This window comes from Misgurnus anguillicaudatus, chromosome 2 (assembly GCF_027580225.2).
Source record: "Misgurnus anguillicaudatus chromosome 2, ASM2758022v2, whole genome shotgun sequence".
In the NCBI taxonomy this organism is placed as follows: domain Eukaryota; kingdom Metazoa; phylum Chordata; class Actinopteri; order Cypriniformes; family Cobitidae; genus Misgurnus; species Misgurnus anguillicaudatus.
Genome location: NC_073338.2, coordinates 12,889,827 through 12,916,890, shown reverse-complemented (window position 1 = coordinate 12,916,890; position 27,064 = coordinate 12,889,827). Strand labels below are relative to the sequence as shown.

General features: G+C 38.9%; 3 protein-coding genes across 4 annotated transcripts; all 3 read left to right on the top strand.

Moving 5' to 3' along the window:
* Positions 1-328: 328 nt before the first annotated feature.
* Positions 329-22,580, top strand: LOC129441747 (uncharacterized). The gene is made up of 9 exons (XM_055201424.2): positions 329-431; positions 521-814; positions 7,065-7,121; positions 7,207-7,252; positions 7,848-7,945; positions 8,890-8,942; positions 9,163-9,246; positions 9,381-9,434; positions 22,213-22,580. Exons 1-8 carry the CDS (start codon positions 329-331, stop codon positions 9,432-9,434), a joined length of 789 nt encoding a protein of 262 aa, XP_055057399.2. The 3' UTR covers positions 22,213-22,580.
* Positions 11,702-16,187, top strand: LOC129433654 (uncharacterized). Of its 2 annotated transcripts, XR_012371951.1 has the most exons (3): positions 11,712-12,201; positions 14,634-14,737; positions 15,896-16,182. XR_012371951.1 is itself a non-coding variant. In XM_055192317.2 (2 exons), the coding sequence occupies exons 1-2, from the start codon at positions 13,176-13,178 to the stop codon at positions 15,939-15,941; spliced, it is 1,608 nt and encodes a 535-aa protein (XP_055048292.2). In that variant the 5' UTR covers positions 11,702-13,175; the 3' UTR covers positions 15,942-16,187. The 2 variants fall into 2 exon arrangements, 1 of the variants encoding a protein (XP_055048292.2); XM_055192317.2 differs by having other exon boundaries at positions 11,702-14,737; positions 15,896-16,187.
* LOC141368683 (uncharacterized) lies at positions 18,030-21,351 on the top strand. The gene is made up of 3 exons (XM_073872782.1): positions 18,030-19,210; positions 20,127-20,295; positions 20,383-21,351. The coding sequence occupies exons 1-3, from the start codon at positions 18,883-18,885 to the stop codon at positions 20,516-20,518; spliced, it is 633 nt and encodes a 210-aa protein (XP_073728883.1). The 5' UTR covers positions 18,030-18,882; the 3' UTR covers positions 20,519-21,351.
* Positions 22,581-27,064: the final 4,484 nt, after the last annotated feature.

Genomic DNA, 27,064 nt, shown 5'->3' with positions numbered 1-27,064 from the left:
TAAATGTTATTCAAATGCTGTTAAACAAAAGAAAGGATAACAAAAAAAAAAACAATCAAAGAACAGAAACTCTGTTTAAGTAAAATTGTAACAGTTGTTATTTTATTTCTCTATTGTAGGTGGTGAGTGTGAGACAGTAACTGTTCAGACGGGTGGATCTGTTATTATTCCATGTCATTATGAAAGTAAATACACCCAACACAAGAAATATTGCTGCTATAATTCATTAGGATCTTACCATTTCTGCTCTATTCTGACATATGCAAATGAAACCAAAGGAGACGTGTCAGTAATTGATCATCCTGATCAGAGTTTATTTACTGTCACTATGAGAGACCTGCAGGATCAAAACACTGGATATTACTGGTGTGCTGTGGAAATTGAAGGTTACTGGGATGTGAAAGAGAGGTTTGATCTCAAAATTCAATCAGGTATGAGATTTATTTTACACTTCATCATTAGATTGCTCTTGTTTCTGATAAATGTCAATGTCAAATATCATCTGTCTGTGTGATGACAGCTCCTGATCTCTCTGTGATGTCCAGCAATGTAACTGTAGATGAAGGTGGTAATATCAGTGTACAGTGTCTCTACACTTCTACTTATAAGAATAAACACAAACAGTTTTGCAGATATAAAGACAAGAGATGTTACACAGTGGGAAGATCTGGCACATCTCAGTATTCAGTTAAGATCAGTGATGATGGGAGAGGATCTTTGACTGTGGTGATGTTTGGACTGACGAAGAGTGATTCTGGCTGGTATTACTGTTCTGTAGGAGATCTACAGGTTCCTGTGCAACTAACAGTCACTGGTAAAACTCAGTCAATAATCAAAGTTACAGATGTGGAAGTTTTCTTTCGAGAACGGTCTCTCGACATTGTGTCAGAGGCTGACACTATGGGATGTCCTCCTCTATTCCGATTTCTGAAGCTTTTTTATAAAACAACGGCAGTGTACTGGCCAATGCCTGCCATGATGATGTATAGAGGCATGCCTTTTGCCGCTATATAATGACCGTCTGGCGGCGTATCCTCAGATTATGTCTCTTCACTTTGTGATACTGAAGCGTCACCGTAGAGCAGGGTTCCCCAAATCTTACCCTGGAGGGGCAGAGCACTGCAGAGTTTGGCTCCAACCCTGATCAAACACACCTGTGCAAGCTAATTAAGGTCTTCATGATCACTACAAAATCACAGGTGGTTATGTTTGATTAGGGTTGGACCTAAACTCTGTAGTGCTCTGGCTCTCCGGGGTGGGATGTGGGGAACCCTGCCGTAGAGTATCATACGTGTTCCGGCTGACATTTACGTGGATATATTGCTTCGTTCCTTGAGGGAAAGGTAAGCAAAAAAATCGTGTGTGGAATCAAATCTTTCCACTTTTGTATCCTGCATCTAGCCTTCCCAATTGTTGTGCTGTGGTAGGTTTTACTGGTCATGCCCAACATGCAAGCCGCATCTCCAGGCACATACATGCGGTGCAAGTTGCAGTCTGCCATGGGTTCGTAGCATCCCTGTATGTTCGGCGGTGCCCCCCCAACATGCCTAGGTTTAGCGGCAGGTTCTTCCACAGCAGACAGCATGTAATGGGCACCCTGCCTGCATGCGGCGATCCATTGCTAGACATGTTTGTATGGGGCCCAACACCCCAATCATTTAGCAATGTCTACCCCCTTTTCCCTTGCCGTACGGGTATTTCTGAATCCTATTATTCAATTATGGGATTCAGTTTTTATTTGACGTGGCGCAGTCACGTAGTGTTTTCAGCGCAGTGCGGCAGTACCGAGTCCAGAGATTGTGACTGTGCGTGAAAGTATGTGCCTGACAAGTAGGATAGAACGGCTTGCACATTTGCTACTACCTCGTCCTAGGGCAACGGTTTCCATTGGGATCAAAGCCTTTGTACGGCTTAGCGCACTTTTGGCGGTGCTTTATGATGGGGTTTGTTTGGCCCTGCACATGTTTACAAGCCACAGCCCTATCCCATCTAAGAGTGGGCAGCTGTGCATCTTACTCCTGAATATTGCCTGTTTGGAGAGTGTGCTGACCGGCCGCAGGCGCTCTTTTTCTTAGTGAGTGATTTTACCTGTGTGTTTGGGCATAGGAGGATGGTCTGAGTGCCAGCTATATGACATCTGCTTGGTTGGGGTTCGGGCTTGATCCGAGCCCATCTCTCTCAGGAGCACTCACTAGTTGTGTGTCTGCATTGAGCCCTTCCACCCGAGGCACTGTTGTGCTGGCGACGGATGCCCCTAGTATCCACACACTGACCCCCCCCACCCCCCGATCGGCAGGGCTCAGGTGTGGGCAGCTGCTCACATATCTGCTTTCCATTTGGTGACTCATGCCCCGTCCATTACAGATGCGGCGTGGACAGGCGGCTGAGGGCATTAGCTAATTTGAGTTTGGTTCGGGCTTATTAGATCTGTGTGCAACAAGGAGAGAGTACACTTTGTGCTTTTCCCTGTTGCACTTCCTTAGGGGAACACGCTATGCTTTGTGACCTACGAATACCTAACTGGTGCACTGTCCTGTGTCAAATGTTGTACTAGGGTTTCCGCGGTGAGGAAAATTTCCCACCGGTTAATCGACGAGTGACATCACCGGTTATCCCGGTGTCACCGTGTAAGGGCTTTTAAATAGCTTCTTAATGCGTGCGCCTTATACTTTCACTTTCGAAATAAGCGGCAATTGGCAATTCAGCGTCTATTGCTGGAATGGACAAAAAACAACACACTGATAATAAACACAGAACTTTTATTAGCACAACGTTTAAATAAGTAATAAATAAATAAATAATAAACAAATATAAAATAAAAACTTCAAAAATGACCTTAGCCTACATAAATGGTAGCACTCTAAAAAAAGTCAAACACAATAAATTGCCATTTATTAACAGTGCTAACAGTCTACATATTCTTTGCAGGAAACCCAGCATGTTGACCATCTCTGGCTTAAGATGGGATCTTGTGGGGTGACTATAGTATGAAGGGTTTCCTCTCTTTTAAATAGCTTATAAATGCGTACGCGTTATACTTTCACTTTCGAAATAAACTGCAATTGGCAATTCGGCGACAATTGCTTCAAGTAACAAAAACTCCCTGATATTAAACACAGAACTTTTATTAGCATAACGAATAAAAATAACACCATGCGTAGGCTGAAATAAAATGAAAATCGGCAAACTGTGCTCCCAAACAAATAAGAACCATAAAACGTTTATTAACGAATATTAAAATAAAATAGGCCTAAATAAATTACACAAAGTTTAAATAAGATAAAACCAAATAAATAAGAAACGAATATAAAATAAAAACTTCAAAAATGACCTTAGCCTATACGTTAATGACAGCACTCTAAAAAAAAGTAAAACACTGTAAATTGGCATTTATTAACAGTGCTTGAAGTCTACATATTCTTTGCTAGAAAACCCAGCATGTTAACCATCTCTGGCTTAAGATGGGATCTTTTTGGGGTGACTATGTTCCCCATCGTGCTGAAAACCCTCTCGGATGCGCAGCTTGTTGCACACACGCAAAGATACTTTTTGGCTATCTTTGCCAACAAGGGGAACCTACTTTGGTTGTCTTTCCACCAGGCCAGAGGATCCTGCTCTGCGTGAATGGGGGCCTCCTGAGCATAAGTGCCGATTTCCGTCATCACCTTTTCTGGAATAGTCAGATTTACTGTCGCAGTGCCTGCTTTTCTTTTTAATAAACTTGCCAGAGTTTTTTTTCTTTTAGGCTGCGGCTCGACGTCGGCTTCCTCATTTTGTTCTCCCTCTTCTCTCAGAGGGTGCGTTGACTGCGCTTTCCTACCGAGGATGACCACTTCTTCCTCTATCATTTTCTTGGTCTCTTCAACGTTCGAATCGTAGTCACCCCGGTAGCGCGGGTCCAGGAATGTTGTCTTGCGAATAAGCTGCAAGCTTGCTTCTGGCAGAGCTTTATATTTATCGTCCAAAATAGACACGATGCTGGCTTTCAGGTTGGCTGTCAGATGTCCATCCTCATCCGATGGGGCCAATGTGTCCTCTTTAATCAGACGCAGCACAGGTAGAAGAGATGACGCGTTTACATAATTCTCTCCGGAAAGAACGTCTGTAAACTCGCTCACTGGCTTTAACGCTTTGTTCAAAGATTGCAACACATCTTCATCTTGCCATGTGATGCTCACGTTGACCTTACGGTCATCAGCTAGAACTCGATTGATGGCCGTCCTCTGCTCTAGCATCCTATCAATCATTTTTTGCTTGGAGCCCCAGCGAGTTGCACAGTCCTCAAGGAGAAAATAAATCCAATTATTATTATTACCAATGATAATAAAAAGAGATTTGGTAGACTATTAAAGCCTAAATTATATAGCCCAGAACAAAGTAAAACGGCATCAACCATTTACTTTATTTAGGATTTATTATGAATTATTTTAAATAATTTAAATAGCATCAATAACGAAAAAAAACCTTTATCTTCAGCTGTTCTACAAATTGTAACGGTTTTCTGCCGAATATCTTTTAAATTAAACTAGCTTTGTGTTTTATGATTTTTTTTAAAAATACTTTATTTACTGTACTAAAGGCTTTTTATAAGAACTAAGAATAAACTTACCGTCACGAGTGAGTACTCTGGGAGACCAAGTTGGACTTGGGCTTTCTGAAGCTCCCTTCTCCTTTTCCAGCTGTGAGAGAAAAGGCCGTTTATTGTGCGACAAACTCCTAGGGCACGGTCTGTGCGGGCTTTCTCCGTCTTATCAACAGTGTTGGACACAGCGAGGTTCAGGTTGTGCCCAAAACAGCTTAACCAGGGCCAGCCTAAATTACGAACAGCCGCTTTAATATTGCTACCACTGTCTGTTGTGACACAAGACACGTTATCCTCTTTTAACCCCCAGTCATGTAGAGCCTCCTGCAAAGCATCGGCTAAGTTAGCGGCAGTGTGGTCCTCGGGCAAAAAACTAGTTTGGAGGCATTTTGACACCAGTTTCCATTCCGTGTCAATGAAATGGAATGTCAGTGACATGTAAGGTGTCATTTTTGTGCTCGACCACATGTCTGTTGTGAGTGAAAAATAGTCGACTGATGAAATAGCCTGTTGCAGCTCACTACGGATATGGTTGTGGGCACGTGGGATAGCTGTGTTGGAGAAATATGAACGCCCGGGCAATTCATACTGGCTGTCGAGTGTGGTTATTAGGTCTTTGAAAGATTGTTTTTCAACCGTGTAGACAGACACCATTTCTTTGCAGACATACTTTGTCACTGCATCAGTGCATTTGTTCCACCTCACACTGTCCCTCTTATATTTTGCGCATCACGCAAATGCAGTACTAATTGAGGGTTGTACCTGTGTATCTGGCTTCTGCGGTCGATTTTTTACTGCGGTGCCCATTTTGGCAGCCTCATCCTTGTGGTGAGCTTGAAGGTGCGTGTATAAATTAGTCGTGTTTCCTCCAGATGCTGCAACCTTTGCCAGGCAAAGTTTGCAGATTGCCTCATTGACGTTTTCAGGTTCCATTTTTGCATTGGGTTTGAACCCAAAATATCGCCAAACAGGCGCTTTTGCATTGCGTTTTGCAACCAAATCTTCCGCCATTCTCTTGTTTTTATGTAAGTTCGACTCGTTCTCCACACGTGATAAATGAAATTTGACTCCTGATGCTGATCTGTGACGTGACCGTCTTTTGGCACGTGGTTTAGTTTTAATAATATTGTATGCGCTCTTCCGAACTAAATTATTTATAATTATTATTTGTACTTAAATGAAATAAATACTGAAGAAATAATATTAATACAAAAAAAATTGGTTTAGACGATGGGGACGGTGTAACGGTGGCAAAGTGATGTCACCGGTGATGCGGCTTAAAACCGGTAACACCGTCATCACCGTCTATCGCGGCAAGCCTATGTTGTACCTTTACAAAAGTGGCAAGTTGGCAGTGATGCATGCTGTTGTCATGATCAGTACAGTCCTGTTATGTCATGTCTTTTATTTTGAAGTCCTGTCATTGTCTCCGATGTCTGTATTTCATTGTAGTTCTTTTGTTCATTGGTCCTCGTGTTGATTGGTTCCATGGTGTGTCTTGTCATCTTGTCAACCCAGGTGTATATAATCCCAGTTTCTCAGTTGTCTGTTGTTAATTGTACTCATGTCTGTATTGCATGTTGCTGTTCATCCTGTCCTCCTAGGCCTCTGCCACTACATGGACCTGGCCGGCCATTACACCCCCAGTTCTGCCTCCGCTCCACCTCCCTCCAGAACTATAAGGAGTGTCTGGAAACCACTCCCAGGGGTGGGGCTCTGGGAGATAGTCATCATGGCTCCCTCTGCTGGCCTGCAGAGGCTTCTCCCACACATCACCCTCAGGACTTCATAACCCATTATCCCTTGCACTAGTCTGATCACCACAGCTGTTTCCTATTTGTCATTATCTGGTCTATTTAACCATGCTCACTACGCAAACACATTGCGAAGTCTTGTTTACACTGTCAGCATTTCTGAACATTTATCTGTCTAGTCATTCTGTTCTGATTCTGTTCCAACACAGCAGTCTGAGCAACTCTTTCACAGCAGCAGTGCTGGAAGCCTCTTTGTAAGCAGAGCATATTGTGTTTCCGAGCTTGCTGGGTAAGTTACTCCCGCTCCACCTAGCAGTCAGGTGCTGGGTTGGGTGCTATGGGAGGGCGACGCATCACCTCTGCTCTCAGGTTGCGGTGTGTGTCTAATTTGGCAGTAGCATGGTTAACGCATATTATCAGTGTGTACCGCATGTTGCCACTACTACTGTGTGACTGCTAATGTCGAGGTATGGAGCTGTATCCGCATTTCTTTCACACGGTTCTATACAGTCTCCCATAGCGTCAGCCTCTGATGGAATGTCGAGAAACCGTTCTATATAGGTCGTCCTGGCAGGCATTGGCCAGTACACTGGCATTGTTCTATAAAAAACTTCAGAAAATCGAAAGAGGGGAGGACCTCCCATAGTGGCAATGTCTCGTTCCTGTTTCTCAGGGAACTAACATTTTGCTGCTAGATATAGAAAAATAACTTTTTTATCTGGGTTCAGTCTCTGAAGAAGATTTACAGACTCCTGATGAATTCACTGTTACTGATGCAAAATCAGGTGATTTTGATTAAAAAAACAATTAAATCATGTTAATATAATATAGAGCATTTAATTACTTATTGTCTGCATTTCTGTTTGACAGCGGTGACTACAGATAGCAGCAGCTCAACAAAAGACACAAGACACATGTTAGTATTCTGTTAAACATGTAACTTTGGAAATTATCTTAGTCATTTTATTTGTACTTTGATTCATTTTCCAGTGCACTACATCTTGTTACATTTTGTTTTGGCTAGTGAGAACAATAATGCAAAACATATACTTTTTTTTTAGTGTTTTTAATCTTTTCCCGACATGGTTTCAAATATTGCTGGGCTCTTTCCTGTATGTAGGTCTTGTCTAAATTTGCATAATAGCAATGCCTTTAAAGCAACACCAAAGAGTTTTTTTACCTTAAAATAACGTTTCCAAAAAAGTTGAGACGGCACTTTCACATTCGCTTTGCAGCCCTCTATCGGCCAAAACCGCACTAAAGAAGTTTCTAACCGTCAGGTCGCGGTCCTGTAGTTCGAGTGAAAGCTACAAAAACTTGCTTTACGGCAGACCTACAATCCAATCAGAGCCAGCTATGCTGCGGTATTTACGTCAGTGGTAATGGACAATTACACTTCTAACCCGTAGGGGGAGCAAAGAGCAAAAACTCTTTAGTGTTGCTTTAAAATATACTCAGTAAGTTTACTCAATGATTTATGCTAACAGTAGCACTGATATTTATTATCACAGAGAGTATGATGGTCTGAAGATGTGGCTTCTACCCATTGTTCTGCTTCTGCTGCTGATTCTGGTTACTGTGACATCTGTAATGCTGAGAAAGAATTGCAGTCAGTATTGCATTACATTTATATTTATGCATTTTGTCTAAAGGTACATATAGTGCATTCAATGACAGTTTATATCAGTGTTTGTGTTCCCTTGAGTTAATAATGATATTTAACCCTCAGACTCAGAATTGTTTCCCCATGAATTTTTTACATACTCGGGTTTTTATAGTGATCTGGGGCGGAGCCTATCCCAGGATCTTGGGTCTCAGGCAGGCAGGTTTGAGCAGCTTCAAAAGACCACCTACTTTATTGATCTAATATGATGTACTGAGCACAATGTTTTTACACAGGTCCTGACTTCTAGTACGAACCCACATGTTCAGCGTGGTCTTTAGGGTTTCATTGATAAAACGAATGCCCTGTTTAGACCGACAGCGACTAGCAGTAGCAGAGCAACATGATCTCATTCATTTCATTAAAAGTTTGCCGACTTCCAGCGACAGTGACTATGTGCTAAAGGAAGTGGGCGTGTCCAGTGATGCGACAAAATTGAGAAAAGTTGAACTTTATGCAAATAATGAGACCTTTGGGAACGACTACCAAATGAGACCGAAGCAATGGAGTTCACGTCATCAGTCTCTCATCAGTTAGAGTGGACGCCTTCTAATGACCTCATTGCTCTCCACCTCTTTCATTTTTGTTTCATTTTGTGAGTGTGTGAAAGTTATTGTATCAATTGGCTGAAATAACAGAAAAAAGCTCTTACATATATGTTTACATGTTTAACACAAGCAGTGGACTTTGACATAATATTAGTTTACATCAATTTAAAACCATAATTTCTCCCGTTTGCGTTTAAATGAAAGCAGAGGGACTCGCCCACAGAATCCACAGGCCACCCCTCAAAGTAATCAGGACAGAAGCGATTCTATGAATCATTTGTATGTTTATATTGATTTTAACTCTTACAACAAAGCAGCTAAAATTGCTTCTTTTACTAACAGGGAGAAATAACAATCACATCTCAAATGAAGAAAGAGACAAAGCAGGTGATGAAGTGAGTAATAATGTTTTTGTTTAGGTTTGATCATTTGAGATCTTTAATCCAAAGTGACTTTAGTTTTGAGGTTGTAACGCAAGTAATTCATCCTATGTGGAGATGGTCCCATTTTAAGAGATGCAATGCAAAATGGCTGTAAAAGTACAAGCAAGCACAGAGTTTCATGTTTGACAGTAAAATAACTAAGAGATTGAAACAGATGTTGTTTTATTGACAGGATGACTCAGTTAATTCATTCCCAGTTAATCCTGAATGTGATGTGATGTACAGTTCTGTCATTAAACTTCCCAAGACTAAAGCAGTAAGTGAATTCATAACAACAAACACAAACACAATGAAGCTCTTATCTCAATAAAGTATGCTATTTGTTTCTTTGTTACAGTAACATTTGTGTTATTGTCAGTGTGACTCTTTATATGATGTATTATATTTCAGTGTGAACCAGCAGATGTAGAGAAAACTGTGATCTACAGCTCTGTGTGTGAATAGGTGAGATGTTACACTGTAAAAAAAGTCTGTAAAAATTACAGGGGGAAACTGTGAAATGGCAACAGCAATAGACCGTAAAATTGAAAACAGTGTATCACTGTTAAATAAAAATCAAATTTCCCTAAATCAAGAAACGGCACAAAACTTTAATTTTACTATCAAAATATGTGTAATTTACGGTGAAGAACTATGAATTGGCTACAGTAATTGACCATAAAACCTAAAGCAGTATATCACTGTAGAAAAAACATCTAATTACCTTAAGTCAAGAAACAGCACAAAACTTAAATTTTACTGTCAAAATGTGTGGAATATTACAGTGAAGAACTGTAAATTGGCTACAATAACAGACCATAAAACACAAAACAGTTTATTACTGTAGTAGATACATTGATTTACCCTGAATCAAGAAACAACACACCACTGTATTTTTACTATCATTAAATATAGGAAATTACAGTGAAGAACTGTGAAATTTCAACAGTAAATGGCTGTAAAAAAAAACATTTCCTTCAAAACAGTTGGCTGCACCCCTAGTAAAGTTGGGGGGAAAGGGTTATGAAAAAATTAATTTTGTTGATTGCTTAGTTTCAAAGTCAAAAATCCAAAACCTTTAAGACAAACATCCTAAAATAAAAAAATATGCAAAATACATATTTTACACCTGTAGGCTACTCTAAACTGTGAACACAAAACCCAATTTTCAAGCTACATTCACAAAACCTCAGACTGTTCTTGCAAAACCAAACTTTCACCTCAAAACAGTTCAATCTGTGTTGTCAAATCGTGCCCCGAGTCAATCACAATTAAAAACACTACAAAAAAGTCACAAAACACAACGAAGAAAAATAGAAAACACAATCCTCAGGACATGAAAGGGATAGTTCACCCAAAAATGAAAATTCTGTCATCATTTACTCACTTTCATGTTGTTACAAACCTGTAAATGTCTTTGTTCTGATGAACACAAAGGAAAATATATTGAGAAATGTTTATAACCAAACCATTCGTGGACCCCATTCACTTCCATAGTAGGAAAAAAGTATACTAGTTTTTCCTCGATTGCCAAGACACATTTCTTGAATGCTGATCTCCTTTTCTCTAAACTGTGAACACAAAACACAATTTACAAGCTACATTTACAATACCTCATACTTTTCTTTCAAAACCAAACTTTCACCTCAAAACAGTTTAATCTGTGCTCAAAACTGAACTATGTTGTCAATTCGTGTCCCGAGTCAATCAAAATTAAACACTACGGAACAGTCACTAAACAATACGTAGAAAAATAGAAAAACACAATGCTCAGGACATAAAGCTCGAAAAATAAATGTTTATTGTTCACTGTATGCTAAATGCATGTTGCAAAACAAACAAAAAAAAACCTGTGCATTTAGCACTTGTACAAAAAGACAAAACAGAAATCTTGTGCCAAACATGGTCAATCATAGTAGCTCTGATTTCATCAGATATTACTTTCCTTTGTCTTCGCTGAACACCTTGACGTCCTCTCACACAAACTCTTCCTCTCAGATTTCTATCCATTACAAACCAGTGCTCTTTGAACTGGCTGTATTGTATATGTTCCCTCACATAATTAGCCACAAGTGTGATCAATTTTGAGTTGTTGTGTTCAAGTGGTGACACTTGTGCTTTAATTGTGCTTGACTTTTGTCACCTGTGCTCACCATTATGCAGCACGGGTGCATCACAATGAAAATGTGTTGGCAATTTGTGTCTAAAGAAAATCCCTGCTGAAATAACCAGCATACCAGCAAGACCAGCATATGTTGTGTTTTGGTGCTCGTTTGCTAGTGAACACCAGCTAAACCATCAAACCAGCATTAGCACCAGCATTAGCACCAGCTAAACCAGCAACAAACCAGCATTACGACCAGCTAAACCAGCATTAGCACCAGCATCTCATGCTGGCTATACCAGCATATGTTGTGTTTTGGTTCTGGTATGCTGTGACCACTAGCTAAACCAGCATAGACCAGCATAATTCCCATGCTGGTTTGATGCTGTTTTTTTCAGCAGGGATTTGTGCTTATGGTTTTGCCAAAAGAGTGACTGATTCAATCAGTGGGTTCAGGCAACTGAGCATTTGGTTCAGACAATAGGGTTTAGTGTTTTAGCAATTGAGAAAATCAGTTTGAAGCAGTAAGCATGATGACTTAATGGCCGTTTCTCAATACGAAAAACGCATTTGCAGGCTGCATACGTTATCTAAACTGCCTTATTTCAGTGTATATTAACAATTATAAAGTTGAAAAATATTCGTAGTTAATCGTAAATTGTTGTAATATGCTTATGACTTGCGAATGTAATGCTTAGTTCATTTAAATAAACCAGGTTTGATCGCGTATGCAAATATATAGCAAAAAAATTGACTGCACGCTCACTTGCAAAATAATTTTATTTTAACCAACGTTTCGGCAAATAGCCTTCGTCAAGGTATGTGATGGCGTATGCAGCCTGCATATGCGATATCTGGAGGATGCAGCCTTCGAAGTGAGAAACGTTTCACTTTGGCATCAAAATAGTGTGACACTGGAATTTATTATTAAAAATCTCATTTATTAAAGCCATATTATTAGGAGAGACCGTAAATACGTTGTTTGAAGCAGGCGCCTCGAAAGACGCCTCGAAAGAAAGTTTGAGGCTACACACGCTTAGACCAGCGTGGCGCGAGGCTCCGTGTGCAGACTGAAAAGACGCTGAGAAAAGAAAAGCATCTCGACTCGGACAAGAAGACCAGACAAAGGTAATATATGTATTTTTTGTCCTTATAATTCTACCTCACTGCGCTGCTTTTCTTCATGTAAGTTAGTGATTATATTATTAGCTAACCCAACTTGCTGGTGTGATACGTAGGCTCATATACATTAGGCTAACATTGCGATGTACCATGCTTAACGTGTTCTTTGGGTCGTGCAGTTCAGACATTGTAATTGTTTATTCGAGTTGTTTCCCATGCTTCTGGGAATACGTCTTGTACCCAGGGATTTGAACCCTCAGCAGTGTTTTCAAATGTAAGGCGTGACATTAGACGTTTGCGCCTTTTTTCTCATTCAGTGGCAGACAGTGCTTAACGTTAGTTGTGGTACTCTATCCGGGTGGTTGTATCGACCATCGACAGTAAGTCTTTTAGAGGAACAAAGTTTTATTAAAAAGTTATTTGAAACTTGGTTGTTGTTTTCTTTTTGTTTTAGGTGAGTTGAAGTTTGCTATGTCTTAACACGGTGCATCTCAACATTTTTGTGTTGCCCTCAAAGTTAAATGTAGCTTTAAATGTTGAATTGTTATTTCTGTGCACAGTCAGTGTATACATTTAGAAGCTTATTCTTTATTGCAAACTTCGTCACGATGAACGAACCACATTGATAATTTTCACTCGCTTCTGTGAATACTGGATATCTTGTATTTGAACCTATCATATGCCAGCATTGTTTTTTGAAAATAGCCAGGTAACGGTTGACTCTTTTAACTAGAAGAATTGCGCCTTTTTCTGTTCAGTGGCAGGGCTCACTTTGTTTAGCTAGTGCTGCTCGGTCCGGATGGTTGTATTGAATGTCCTGCTTTGGTGAGGAAAAATTTTTTATTCGAGAGATAACCTTAAATTTTTGCTAAAGTTACTGTTTTTTTGTTGTTGTTGAAGTTTGCTACATCACGAATATCTTATCAAGCTGCATCTCAAGTTTTGTATTGCGCTCACAGTGAAGTTAAATATAGCTTGAAATGTTGAATTGCAATTTCTGTGGAAAGTCAGTGAAGACAATCAAAGGTTATGTTCTTCATTGCAAATTGCATCGAAATGAACCACATTGTTTATTTAAGTGTTGTGGTGCCGGTTGCGGTAGGGCATTTGTCAGATATGGAGCATTTAAGGCACATTTCTACCGCAAGCATAACGTACCTGCTGCCCCTGTTAGTGTTAGGGCTGTTGTTAATACTTATAGATGCCCAGTTGCATTGTGTGAACACCAATGTCAAGAGATCAAGGATCTGTTAACACACTTGAAGGAACATATTGCTGAAGGATGTGCAGTAGGTTGTCCAGTGACTGGATGCAAAGGTGTTTTCAATATCAAATCTTCATTTACATCTCACATGTCGCGAAAACACAGAGATTTTTCAGATGGCAGTATCAGTGACTTGTACAGAGAATCTGCATCTCAGTCATCGGTTGCAACTGTTGTAACTGAATCAGATAGCTTTGGCCCTCAAGTGAATGAGGTAGAGACAGATGAAGGTGATATGGATATAGCAGAAAATTTTAGTGATCTTTTTCTCAGAAATGTCAGTTTGTTTTACTTAAAATTACAGGGGCAGTTTATGCTACCTGCTTCGACTATTCAGAATATTGTTGAGGAGATGCAAAACATTCACGACTTGGGTCAGACATATACTTTGAGTAAACTTAGTTCATTGTTAAAAAAGGAGACACCATTGTCAGATGAGGACATCACCAAAGTTTGTGAGTCTGTTAAAGGTTTCGATCTGTTTTCTGCATGTCATACAGGGCCGATGAGGACAGCATACTCAAGAACGCAGTCTTTCAAAAAAATGTTCAACTTTATTGAGCCTAAGAAATTGTTTTTAGGAAGAGATGAGAATCGGAGAGACAGGTTTGCCTATTATGTTCCAGTGAGGGAGACTTTAAAATGTTTGTTAGAGTCTGATCTATGGTTGAGTTGTGTATCAGGAGCGCACTCGACTGAGACTTCTGTGGATGTTCTAAGCGACATTAGTGATGGTCAAATATTTAAGAACAAAGATTTTTTTGTGCAAAACCCATCCTGTTTAAAGTTAGTGCTATACCAGGATGCCTTTGAAGTTGTAAATCCTCTAGGCTCTGCAAAGACCAAACATAAAGTATTAGCTGTTTATGTGTCTGTTGCTAATCTGCCACTTCATGTACGGTCTGACACAGACCACATGTCACTTGTTTTATTGTGCAGAGAGAAAGATTTCAAAGAATTTGGCCATGCTAAGGTGTTCTCTGAATTTCTAGGCGACTTGAAGGAATTGGAGGAGAATGGGATAGTGACATCTCATAAAACGGTAGTCAGAGGGACCTTGTATTGCATTGCTGGCGATAATTTGGGCTCGCATTGCATTGGTGGTTTTTCTGAAAATTTCAGTTGTTCTCAATATTTTTGTCGGTACTGTCTCATAACTCGATCTGAATTTCAGGGTGATGATCCAAATCTGTGTGGACCAGAGCGCACCATTGAGAAGTACGATTCTGCCATTGAGCGCCTCCAGACTGAAGATACATCAGAAGGAGTGAAGTTCAGGTCAGTTTTCAACTCTTTAAATTACTTTCATGTTTGTCAGCCAGGTCTGCCACCTTGTCTAGGCCATGACATCTTTGAGGGCATTTTGTCCTATGATGTTGCACTGTGTCTTAAGTATTTCGTAAAGACAAAGAAATGGTTCACTTATTCCACTCTGAATCGGCGCATTAATCAGTTCAAATACTGTGCATCTGATGCTTCTACAAAGCCGTGTACAGTCAAGCCTTTAGCAAAGAAACTGTCAGGACAGGCCATACAGAACTGGAATTTTCTGAGGCTGCTGCCCCTTTTAATTGGTGACCTAGTGAAAGACACAGCTGATGATGTTTGGCAGTTGATTCTGCAGCTAAAAGACATTGTGGACATGGTATGCGCTCAGAAAATCTCTGTGCCTCAGGTTGCATTTCTTGATGTTCTAATTCAAGAATATTTAGAGTCAAGAAAAGCTCTGTTCCCAAACACTAAGCTGAAACCCAAGCATCATTATTTACGTCATTATCCGGCACTCATTTTGAAATTTGGCCCTTTGATCAGACTCTGGACGATGAGATTCGAGAGCAAGCACAGTTATTTCAAGACATGTGCAAGGAATTTAAAGAATTTCAAAAACCTCTGCTTTACTCTCTCCGAAAGACATCAAATGCTGCAGGCTTACCTCTCAGCAGGATCACTTGGCCAAGTTGTCCTGCAAGTCAAAGACAGTTCCCCATTTTACCTGGAACTCTACAGTCAAGCCATTCAAGATGCAGTCAGACAGTTTGGCTTCACTGATATTGACACACAGGTCACAGTAGAAATGTCTTATAAGGGAACATTGTACAAAAAAGGACAATTCCTTGTGACTGGTAATATGGCTAACGTGGAGTTTGGTGAACTAGTGCTTATTTTGATGAAAAATGACACTATTCATTTTATTGTGTCAGTGTACAGTGCTGAGTTCTTAGCTCATTTCCATATGTACTCCATTAAAAAGGACAATGAAAGGATGCACTGTCTGAACATCATTGACTTAACTGATTTCTATCCATTGCCATCTTACCAGAAGGATGGATATCAATTGGTTCCATTGAAACACAGTGTGCTGTCACAATAATGAATGCCTTTCTATGGTCTTTCATTCTTATGTAAACTGAACTTAATTCACTTTTTCATTCTTAGAAATGGATATTTCAGAGCAAAACAACATCAGAAGTTCCATTACTAAGGTGTTGCCAGACCTCCCAGACCCAATTCTAAACCTTGTGGAGGAGACACTACAATCATTGGGGGTTGAGACCACTGAGGATTTTCACTTTTTACAGGAGGCTGATCTTGCATCAGTTTTACGACCAATACAAGCGAGAAGATTGGTTGCTGCATGGAAACAAACCAGTAAGTACAAATCAACAGAATTTACTTGAACATATATCAATGGTTCAATCACCATTTGTTCATTTGATATTCAATAGAAATACCAAACATTAGTTTTTATGCTCACAGAAAAAAAACATGTTGAAAAACGAGCACAGGTGCAAATTTGATTTTGAAAACTGCTGCCTTATATGGGGAGCCAATTCTGCCATATTCATAAATAAACAAATACATAAACAAATATACAAGGAAATGCAAAAAAACAAAAACACAGAAATAAACAAAGAAACATACATACATGGAAATGCAAAAAAAACAAAAATAAATGAGTATCTACACCTGTATTTCTTTATTTATGTATAATTGTATTTTTTCACACTATTATTTATTTATTTATTCATTTATTTATACATTTATTTATTTTTACTTTTATTTATTTTCACATTTATTTATGTATAAATGTATTTATGTCTACACGTATTTATTTGTACATTTGTGTTTTTCTATATATATTTATTTCCACATTTGTTTATTTATACATTTGTTTGTTTCTTCTTTTCTTCGTCTGTATGCTGGTGAGGGGGGCGTGTTTTGCCTCGGACTTGGCAGTCGATCTCTGGGTGCCGGTGCTGGGGCTTTGAGGCCGCGGTGGCACCTGGTGGTGTGAGGGGCGAACAGAGTTGCACGTGGAGTGAATGACTTGGAGATGTGCAACATCCAAAACCTTATTTCAAGTTTTAAATCATTTTGTGTCACCATAACTGTGTATATATAGGGTCACTATACATAGCATACGTACTGTACTCAGGACATGGCCGTAAATCGCCATCCGGTCGTGATTTCTAAAATGTCTTGGCACACATAAATATCAAAATGCACGTTTTCAACATATCTGATGACAGACCCTTGTAAGTGGACACTTTAATATGGAAACGCGTGAAATTATGCACTATTAATAACATTTAATGTAAATGCCCTGGAGCATACTGTCCACTTACAGGGGTCTGTCATCAGGTATGTTGATAGCGTGCATTTTGGTGTTTTTGTGTGCCAGGACATTTTGGAGGTCGCGACCGGATGGCGATTTGCGGCCGTGTACTGAGTGCAGTGTGTGTGCTGTGTATGGTGACCCTATATGTGCACAGTTGTGGTGACACAAAATGATTTAAAACTTGAAATAAGGTTTTGGATATTACACATCTCCAAGTCAATCACTCCATGTGCAGCTTTGTTCGCTTTTCGCACCGCCGGGTGTCGCTGTGGCCTCGGGGCTTCAGCACTGGCACTCGGAGATCGATTGCTGGGTCTGGGGTGGAACACGCCCCCCTCATTGGCATGCAGACGAAGAAAAGAAGAAATAAATAAATGTATAAATAAATAAATGTGGAAATAAATATATATAGAAATATATAAATGTATAAATAAATACGTGTAGACATAAATACATTTATACATAAATAAATGTGAAAATAAATAAAAGTAAAAATAAATAAATGTATAAATAAATGAATAAATAAATAAATAATAGTGTGAAAAAATACAATTATACATAAATAAAGAAATACAGGTATAAATACTCATTTATTTTTGTTTTTTTGCATTTCCATGTATGTGTATTTCTTTGTTTGTTTCTGTATTTTTGTTTTTTTGCATTTCCTTGTGTGTTTGTTTATGTATTTATTTATTTATGAATACGGCAGAATTGGCTCCCCATACCTTATGCCAACGACGCTGGTGACTTTGGATAGACCACCATGTATACTTCACATATCGTAATTTCCCGACTATAAGCCACAATTTCTACACAAAATTTGCAAAAAAATCTATATCTCTGCGGCTTATACACATTACGTTTCAATCATCTTCCATCATATTCTCGTCAGAACAGTGAGCAGATTCTATGATAGAAATTTTAGATCTTCGCTAGGCAGAAGATTTTCATCTGTTTGATATTTCATTTGCAATTCTGAATATCAAATGAACTAATGGTACACAGACCACCAATCAGTTTAATACATCTTTAATTTTATTATTTTTGTTTTACAGTTCAGAGCCCTGAAACCCACAGCCAGTCAGCTGTCAGTCCTTCAGTCTCACCTCTCACCTCTTCTAACTCCACTCACTCCTCACTCTCACCTTGCACCTCAACCAGCAATCTGATTAGAACTGCAGATTGGGTTGACAGCTTTCAGATTCCATGGGGAACATTTCCTGAAGACTTGATGCAGTGCTTGGAGAGAGGGAAAAGGCCAAGCCCACGTTTACGGCGTGAAATGATCCGGATTGTTGTCTCTGCAATGATGAACACTTGTGCATCTCCAAGTAAACTAGAGTCTACAGAAGTTGCCAAAAAAATTGTTGCCAAGTATCCACAGTCCCTAAAAGATGTCATAGAAGGTGAGGTAGTGGGAGCAGGATATCACTCACTAGTCAAACAGCTACAAGCCCGTATTGACAACGTGAAGCGGCCTTCAGCATCAAGGATTAAGAGGCGTAAACCGGAAACGGGTGACTCAGACACAGATGAAATCCCAGCTGAGCAAAGGGCAGTTGTTCAGGACACATATGGCTGCATAAAGTGGAATTTGAAGTTCATGCCAGTCAGTGAGACATTGGAAAGCCAACAGGAGAAGAAGGATAAAATGAAGATGCTTCGTGAACAGCATACTTTCAGTCCAGAAGAGGTAAAAGCCCTTATGAAGTGCACTTACTACTCCCAACGTCAAGCAATAAACACATGAACAGATCTCCAACACCTAATAGAAGAATGGCCTTTTTTATTTGAAGAAATTGGGATGACCGTCCATTTCCTAGAGCTCACAGGACTACCACTTAAGGATACTTTTCTCAATAGTGTAGAAAAAAAGGGAAAACGGCTTTTGAACTTTATGACAACTGTCTGTGCAGACAAGACCAAACGGGTCTTGGAGACTGCAATAAAGCTGAAATTTCTGAGAGGGCCGTTGGAGGGCAGCTCAGGTGACATCAAGGATATGGTGCTGCTTATTCTCTCCTACTTCAATGAAAAAGAGGAGCACCTCTTCCACTACGTAGAGGAGACATGCCTGGCAAATGAAGTCCAAGTGGAAGGCTTGCCTGTGACCCCTTGCATCATTGTATGTGGTAAGTTTATTCCAGTTTACTGAAGGGGTCTGTATTGACATGTTGCATAAAATACACGGTCAAGTTTAAATTGCAACTCGCACCAAAATGCATCCTGGGGTGCTGTTCTGAATGTACTCCAGTCAAACTTTTGTTTAAAAGCATAATTATGTCCAAAGTGCCACTTTTAAGCTTGTCCATGTTGTCGTTTTCAGGTCAAATGGCTTTTTGAATGGGGAATCTTGGGGACACTACTATTTTGATACATGATCGCATCAAAATCCCTATTTTAAAAACACTAAGAAGGCTCAACACAACATGAAACTTTGAAGTATCATCAGTGTCTCTACACACGAACTTGAGCATTGAGAACATTGTTAGTGTACACATACTTTACTAAAAAGAACGGTTTTGAACAACTTACTTGGTTTTTCTCCTGGCCGCCAACTTGCCAGTCAAAAAGTTAGTTGTTCAAAACCTTTCTTTTTAGTAAACTCTTTGTACACCAACAATGTTTTCAATGCTCGAGTTCATGTGTACAGACACTGATGATACTTCAATCAAAGTTTCATGTTGTGTCGAGCCATCTTAGTGTTTTAAAAATAGCAATTTTGAAGCAATCATGTATCAAAATAGTAGTGGCCGTACTATTCCCATTCAAAAGGACATTTTACTAGAAAACGACAACATGGAAAAGCTTAAAAGTGGCGCTTCGGACGTATTTATGCTTTTAACCAAACGTTTGACTCGTGTACAATCACAAAAACACCCATCTTGGCAAGAGTTACGCTTTAAAAATGCTTGTACTGAGAAAGTAAAAGATCATGTAATGTGATTCACTACAAAACAGTCTGCTCTGTTCTGTTATTGTGCATCATTCAAAACATTTTATATTTGCACTATTGAATGGTAATAGCCGATGTGCTGTTCTTTGCAGGAACCTGCTGCTATGGTGCAAGGCAGTTCATGCTCAGCATAGACGGCAAGATTGTGAACGACCAAATTTCCAACTTCACCACTGCAATCTGCTTGATGTTTGGTAGCTACTACTGCCTGAACATCCACTATCCAGTAGATCTGGGTTCCACGCTTGAGTTCCTTCAGAGGTAAAGTGTGTGTATGCACATTGTTTCTTTTTATTTACACATTTAAAACAAATCACTATATTAATTTAAATGTTTGTGTTCACAAAGGTGTTTCTTCAACATCAACCCTGAGAGGGGCACAAAAGTTGAAACAAAGAAGAACAAGAAGCAGCTGACAGTAAACCCGAGAGTCCTCACCCTCATCGCTGATCTCGCTGATCATGAATGGAGACAGACAAATTAAACTGTGATGTACATTTTGATTGCCTACCTTTATTATTTTGAAAATGGAAAATTCTAGTTGCAAATTTAGATTTTAATGTAAGTTTTACATTAGTGAAGTGTTACGGGATTTAAAGTAAATTGGCATACTGTACATTTAAGATGTGTTTGTGATCGTGATTTTTCATAATACAGTTTCAAGTGTAAGTGCAGAGTAATTTTAACCCAGGGTCTTTTTTCAACATGACAAAAGGTCGACCAGCCCTTCAAGAGACATATTTCGTTGATCAGAGTTTGACTGTCTTCGGTGCTAACAGCTCAAACAGCGCTAACATTGCAGTGCTAAGGGCGGTGCGCCAAACTAATCAAAATCGCATCATAAAACTGATCAATGAAATCTGTCTCTCAAAGGGCTAGGTTGAAATTACTCTGGACTTATACTTTAAGTTCGTTATTTTTGTAATTGTACAACACAAACAGTTTGTTAAGTGTGTACCACCAGTTTGTGTTTATTGGATGGAACGACTGTAAATCCTCAAATAATAACTATGCAAATGTTAGATTAGTGTTCTCAAAGGGCTGGTCGACCTGTTTTATGCCGAAAAAGACCCTGGGTTGAAATTACTCCAGACTTGCACTTTAAGTTTGTTATTTTTGTAAATTGACAAACACAAACAGTTTGTTTAGTGTTTGCCACCAGTTTGTGTTTATTGGATAGATCTACTGTGCAAATGTTATATTAGTGTTCTGAAGTCAGTCTTTTCAATTACTATGCTGGAATTAGATTTTCTGAACATTCTCCAGACTGTAACCAACAACTTTAAGAAAACTGCAATAAAATACTGTGATATATGATACAGTTGTGATGTGTTTTTCATAGTGAAAGAATGTAATGGGGTTAACAGAATATGTGGTATTTCACATTAGTTTACTGTAAACAGCTTCACATTATTGATGTTGATTAGCAGTAAAATAATGTGATAGATGATACGGTTGTGATGTTTTTTTCATAGTGAAAGAATGTAATGGGGTTTACAGAATATATTTTGTTTTTCACAGTAGTTTCTCGTTAACAGCTTCACATTATTGATGTTTTTTTAGCAGGAATTAACCTTAAACAAGTTTACAGTATATTTGTTTTTAATAGTAATTTACCTTAAAAGCAGCTGTTTTAAACTGTGAAATTTACAGCTGGGAATAAAGCTTACCGTAATGTCCTTTACATTGTCACCGTATTTTTCACAGTGAAGTTCTGGCAACCACAGCTGCCAGTATTTCACCGTAAATTTTACAGATTTTTTTTTACAGTGTACTGTTGTGTTAATCACAATAAACAAACAATGTTGTACACACTGTAAATACTGTAAAGATTATTTCTCATTTTATCACACAGGTGTTTGATCTGGATTAAATACCTGAACTAAATATGAACACAGATGCAAGAGCTTGCAAAACAGCAACACAGATAAAGCTTTTACATTACAGTAAAATTATATTTGGTTTGTTGAATTGTTGTCTTATGACAGACAAGTTTCCCAGAATGCATTTCACGTCAACGACAATGAAACTTAAAACCTGCACAATATTAGAAATATTACTCTTTCTGTGTCATAAAATGTAGTTTTAAGAGCTGTTTAGTCGAGAATATAGATGAATAAATATTCAATTATATGGTCAGTTAGTAAAGATAGCGCCTATATTAAAACTTCCTTTCAGATATGTGAGTTCCAGGGAATCAGCGAGTGGTCAGCGGCATATACACCGACGAGGGCAGCCTCATCTCGGCAAGTCCTTCTGAAATTTGCTGCGATCTCAGTGTAGCTGCTCTGCCTTCCGGTGTCTGATGGTCAAACATAAAAAAGCATCATTTATTTCTCTTTATTATTCATATGAACTCTGTTATTTGTTATTATCCTTTTAACTGATGCTAAAGTTAAGTTTCATAACTTTAATCACATATATTTCTATCTATGATTTTTATATAATCTTAACACTGTAGTAAATTTCTGCAATTTACTTTTACTGGATGTTTTTTGTGGTTTTTATGTTGTATAAATGTTTTGTAGTATTAAAATAAATTTGCCTTAAAGGAATAGTCTACTCATTTTCAATATTAAAATATGTTATTACCTTAACTAAGAATTGTTGATACATCCCTCTATCATCTGTGTGCGTGCACGTAAGCGCTGGAGCGCTTTGATAGCATTTAGCTTAGCCCCATTCATTCAATGGTATCAAACAGAGATAAAGTTAGAAGTGACCAAACACATCAACGTTTTTCCTATTTAAAACGAGTAGTTATACGAGCAAGTTTGGTGGTACAAAATAAAACGGAGCGTTTTTCTAAGCGGATTTAAAAGAGGAACTATATTTTATGGCGTAATAGCACTTTTGGGAGTACTTCGACTCGGCGCAGTAACACCCTCCCTCTCCCATTATGAGAGTGAGAAGGGGAGCGAACTTTTCAGGCGAGTCGAAGTACTCCCAAAAGTGCTATTACGCCATAAAATATAGTTCCTCTTTTAAATCAGCTTAGAAAAGCGCTACGTTTTATTTTACGCGTACTATATAGTATGTAGTAGGCGCAGTAACACCCTCCCTCTCCCATTTTGAGAGTGAGAAGGGGAGCGAACTTTTCAGGCGAGTCGAAGTACTCCCAAAAGTGCTATTACGCCATAAAATATAGTTCCTCTTTTAAATCAGCTTAGAAAAGCGCTACGTTTTATTTTGTACCACCAAACTTGCTCGTATAACTACTCGTTTTAAATAGGAAAAACGTTGATGTGTTTGGTCACTTCTAACTATATAGTATGTAGTAGGCGGTTTCGGACGCAGCACTGGTCCTCGGGCACCCCCTCCCAGAAAGTTTTAGATGTCTCCTTATTTAAAACACCTGATTCGACTCATCAGCCTCCTTCCAAAATGGTAAACATGTGTCCCTAACAAGCTGATGAGTTAAATCAGGTGTGTTAAATAAGGAGACATCTAAAACTTTCTGGGAGGGGGTGCCCGAGGACCAGGGTTGGGAAACACTGCCCTGGGGCAAACAGCTGTATGTCCGTGTATGTTTTAAAGATCGCTCTGCATCTGACCTCTATCAAAGTCCTTCACAGAAATTGAATTATCTCAGCTTTTTGCTCAAAATGTTGTGTTTTTGATGAAACCTACACATATTTGAGAGGTGATAAAAACAGAACACAGGAAGGTAGGATTTTTTAGTTTGAAAGCAGAGGGTCTGTTCTTTTATTTCATATATTGTATCTTTATATATTTAAAAAGGAGCATTTTCTGGAAGGCATTAAACTTTTGTGAAAATCATGAAAAATGCTGGCGGGAAAGAGTTATAATATGTGTTTGGCGCATCATGTGAACCTATGTGCATAATGCGTCTTGACAAAATAAGTGCCTGCTGCACACGTGTGTAAATGGTTTATGATAAAAAAAAGTGACACTTGTGTTTCCCAGATACTCGCTTAATCTCATCAGATTTAATCTGAGTTTAGTGTTAAATTAGTGTCTTGAGAGTATTTTGTGAACATGAGCGTCTCTTTAATCATAAACCCTTTTGATGCATCTGCAGCAGTCATATTTCAACAAAATGCATGATACACATAATAAACTCGGAAGAGAAGTCACCAGCCATCACAGGTGATCACCCTGCTCACAACCTCTCTCTTTCTTTCTTTTTTTCTCACACACACAAACACAAAACTACCTCTCACAGATTCACATATGCACATTAACCACAAACACCAGCTAATAGTAAAAAATAATACACATATCTCGTGGCCACTAACAGAACAAAACCACATTTCTTTTCGCATCAGCATTAATTTTAACCCAGAAGTAAAGCTGCTAAACTGTCACATGCATTCAGTACATTTTGTTCAGTGATTTTGATAATATTTTACAGTTTGGTTTAGTATCATAGGGGCGGTTTCCCGAACAGGGATTAGTCTAGTCATAGACTAAAATAAATGTTAGAGCTGTACAAACTGAAAACAACTTGCACTGACATACATCAGTACCCTTTGTTTTGCCTCAAAATGCAAACCAGTAATGTTTTTAGTCAAGCATGTTTGTTAAAACTAGTTATATTTCCTAATTAAACTAAGGCCTAGTCCTGGTTTAAGCTAATCCTTGGGGAAACCACCCCTTAATGTTTAAACAGAGTTTGATCATCGTCTCATGACTGCTGCAGTGCATACACCACCTCATCCTCCCCTGAAGCTTTCTGTACACATCACACAAACATTTAATAACAATGAATAACTGTTAATCAAATTATTACAAATCTATGAGGCACTCCTGCTAAATGTATAAAAAGCCTTTAATGAAACAATGGCTACATGCCTACGCGTTTCAACTACACAGTTTTCATCAGGGCATGCCAAACTAACACAGGTGAATGCATTTATCAGGTAGAGAGGTATGGGAATGGTCACATGACCCAAGCCCCACCCCCAACCTTAAAACTTATTTAATTATTTTCATTACAGCCAAACACACTGAGCTGTTCACAAAGAATACACTAATCGTAAAACAAGTAAAGATTGCACAAAATATGTGTTACACTTGAACATTGCTATGCACACACAAGTAAAGATTGCACAAAATATTTGTTACACTTGAACATTGCTATGCACAGACATATCAAAAAACATTACCCATGATAAATCTAAAAACAAACATTAGAAAAGTATTACCAAATATATATCCAGATTACTAAATGCCCTATAAAAAGGGTGAGAAATCCACATCATCATTCAATCCTGGAAAAGTTGTGGCTCTTAGTTTTACAATCCACCAGGTTTCCCTTTGAAGAAGGCGTTGAAGCCTATCGCCACCCCTTACATTCCTAGAGATTACTTCAATGACCATTACCTTCAAATTATTCAAGTTCATGTGCCCAGCCTCTTTGAAATGTACGGCCATAGGGTAGTTAGGATTCACAGTTCTGATGGCGTATTTGTGCTCTGCAAGACGTTCTTTAAGTCTTCGCTTAGTACGTCCAACATAGAAACACCCACACTCACATTCAAGTCTGTAAACAACATAGGTGGTGTTACAATTAGCAAAGTCCTTACAATGGAACACTCTTTTTGTAAACACATCCATGAATGAACTTTGGCGGGCCACATTTACACAGTGATTACATGAGCCACAACTGTATGTGCCCTTAGGTCTCTGAAGCCATGACGAAGGTCTAGAGGAAGGGAGATGACTATTCATCAGTTTGTCTTTAAGAGTTGGTGCCCTCCTAAAGGAGAACATAGGGGGCTCTGAAAACACTGGGTGCAAATCGGGATCACTATGTAGTATGTCCCAATTTTTTTGAATCACTCGTCTAATGTTAAACCCCATAGAGCCATACTGTGTGGAGAAAAAGATCTTGTTATTGGGTGCACGTTGTCGATGTGATTTCTTAAACAAATCTTTCCTGTTTAATGCTTTTGCTTTATCCAAAGCTGAATTAAGATCTTTCTTCTTATATCCTCTACGCTGAAAACGTTTGTACATATCTTCAGCCTGCACTTCGAAGTCCACATCAGAGTCACAGATTCTACGTAGTCGTTGAAATTGCCCATAGGGGATGTTTGAAATAAGTGTGCTAGGATGAAAACTATCAGCCTGCAAAAGAGTGTTCCTATCCGTGGGCTTCCTATAAATGGATGTATGGAGAAGGCCTAGCTCATCAACAGTGATTTTGAGATCTAAAAAGTTGATCTCTGACTGACTGTACTCCAAACTCAATCTTATGTTTGGGTTAGAAGAATTAAGGTATCGATGGAAATCCAACAGCTGCTCTAAAGAGCCTGTAAAAATGAAAAAGAGATCATCTATGTATCTTCCATACCATTTAATCCACTCTTTAAATGGGTTTCGATTGCCAAGAATGTACTGGCCTTCCCACATGCCCATAAATAGACCTGCAAAATTAGGAGCATATGCTGCCCCCATAGCTGTCCCCTTCTTTTGACAAAAAAGCTGGTCCTGAAATAAAAAGATGTTATTATTCAGTGTCCATTTAGTGAGATCTACAATAAAGTTCGTAGGAGGAGAAGCATCAGTTCTGGTCTCTAGGGCCTGCCTCAGAGCCTCCAGGCCTTCTTCATGTTCAATATTTGTATAAAGTGCTTCAACATCCATTGTAACCAAAAAAGCATTGTTCATTTTACCAATTTCCTCAAAGATGGAAAGGACATGTGTGGTATCACGTATATATGCTGGCAATGCCATGGTGAGAGGCTTAATATGAAAGTCAATATATTTGGACGCTGGTTCTGTGATTGAACCTATCCCACTGATAATGGGTCTGCCAGGGGGTTGGCTTAGATTCTTGTGGATCTTTGGTAGCATATAAAAAGTAGATATCTTGGGGTTATTTGGCAGTAAAAAATCATACTCCTTCTTTGTAATCCATTCATTAAAAACAGCATTATCCAGCAAGGAAACCAGATCCGCTCTCACCTGATCCATAGGATTAGTAGTCAGGGGTAAATAGTATTGTGAGTTGTTCAGTTGTCCCAAAGCCTCTGCTATATACTGGGATTTTCCCCAGACAACC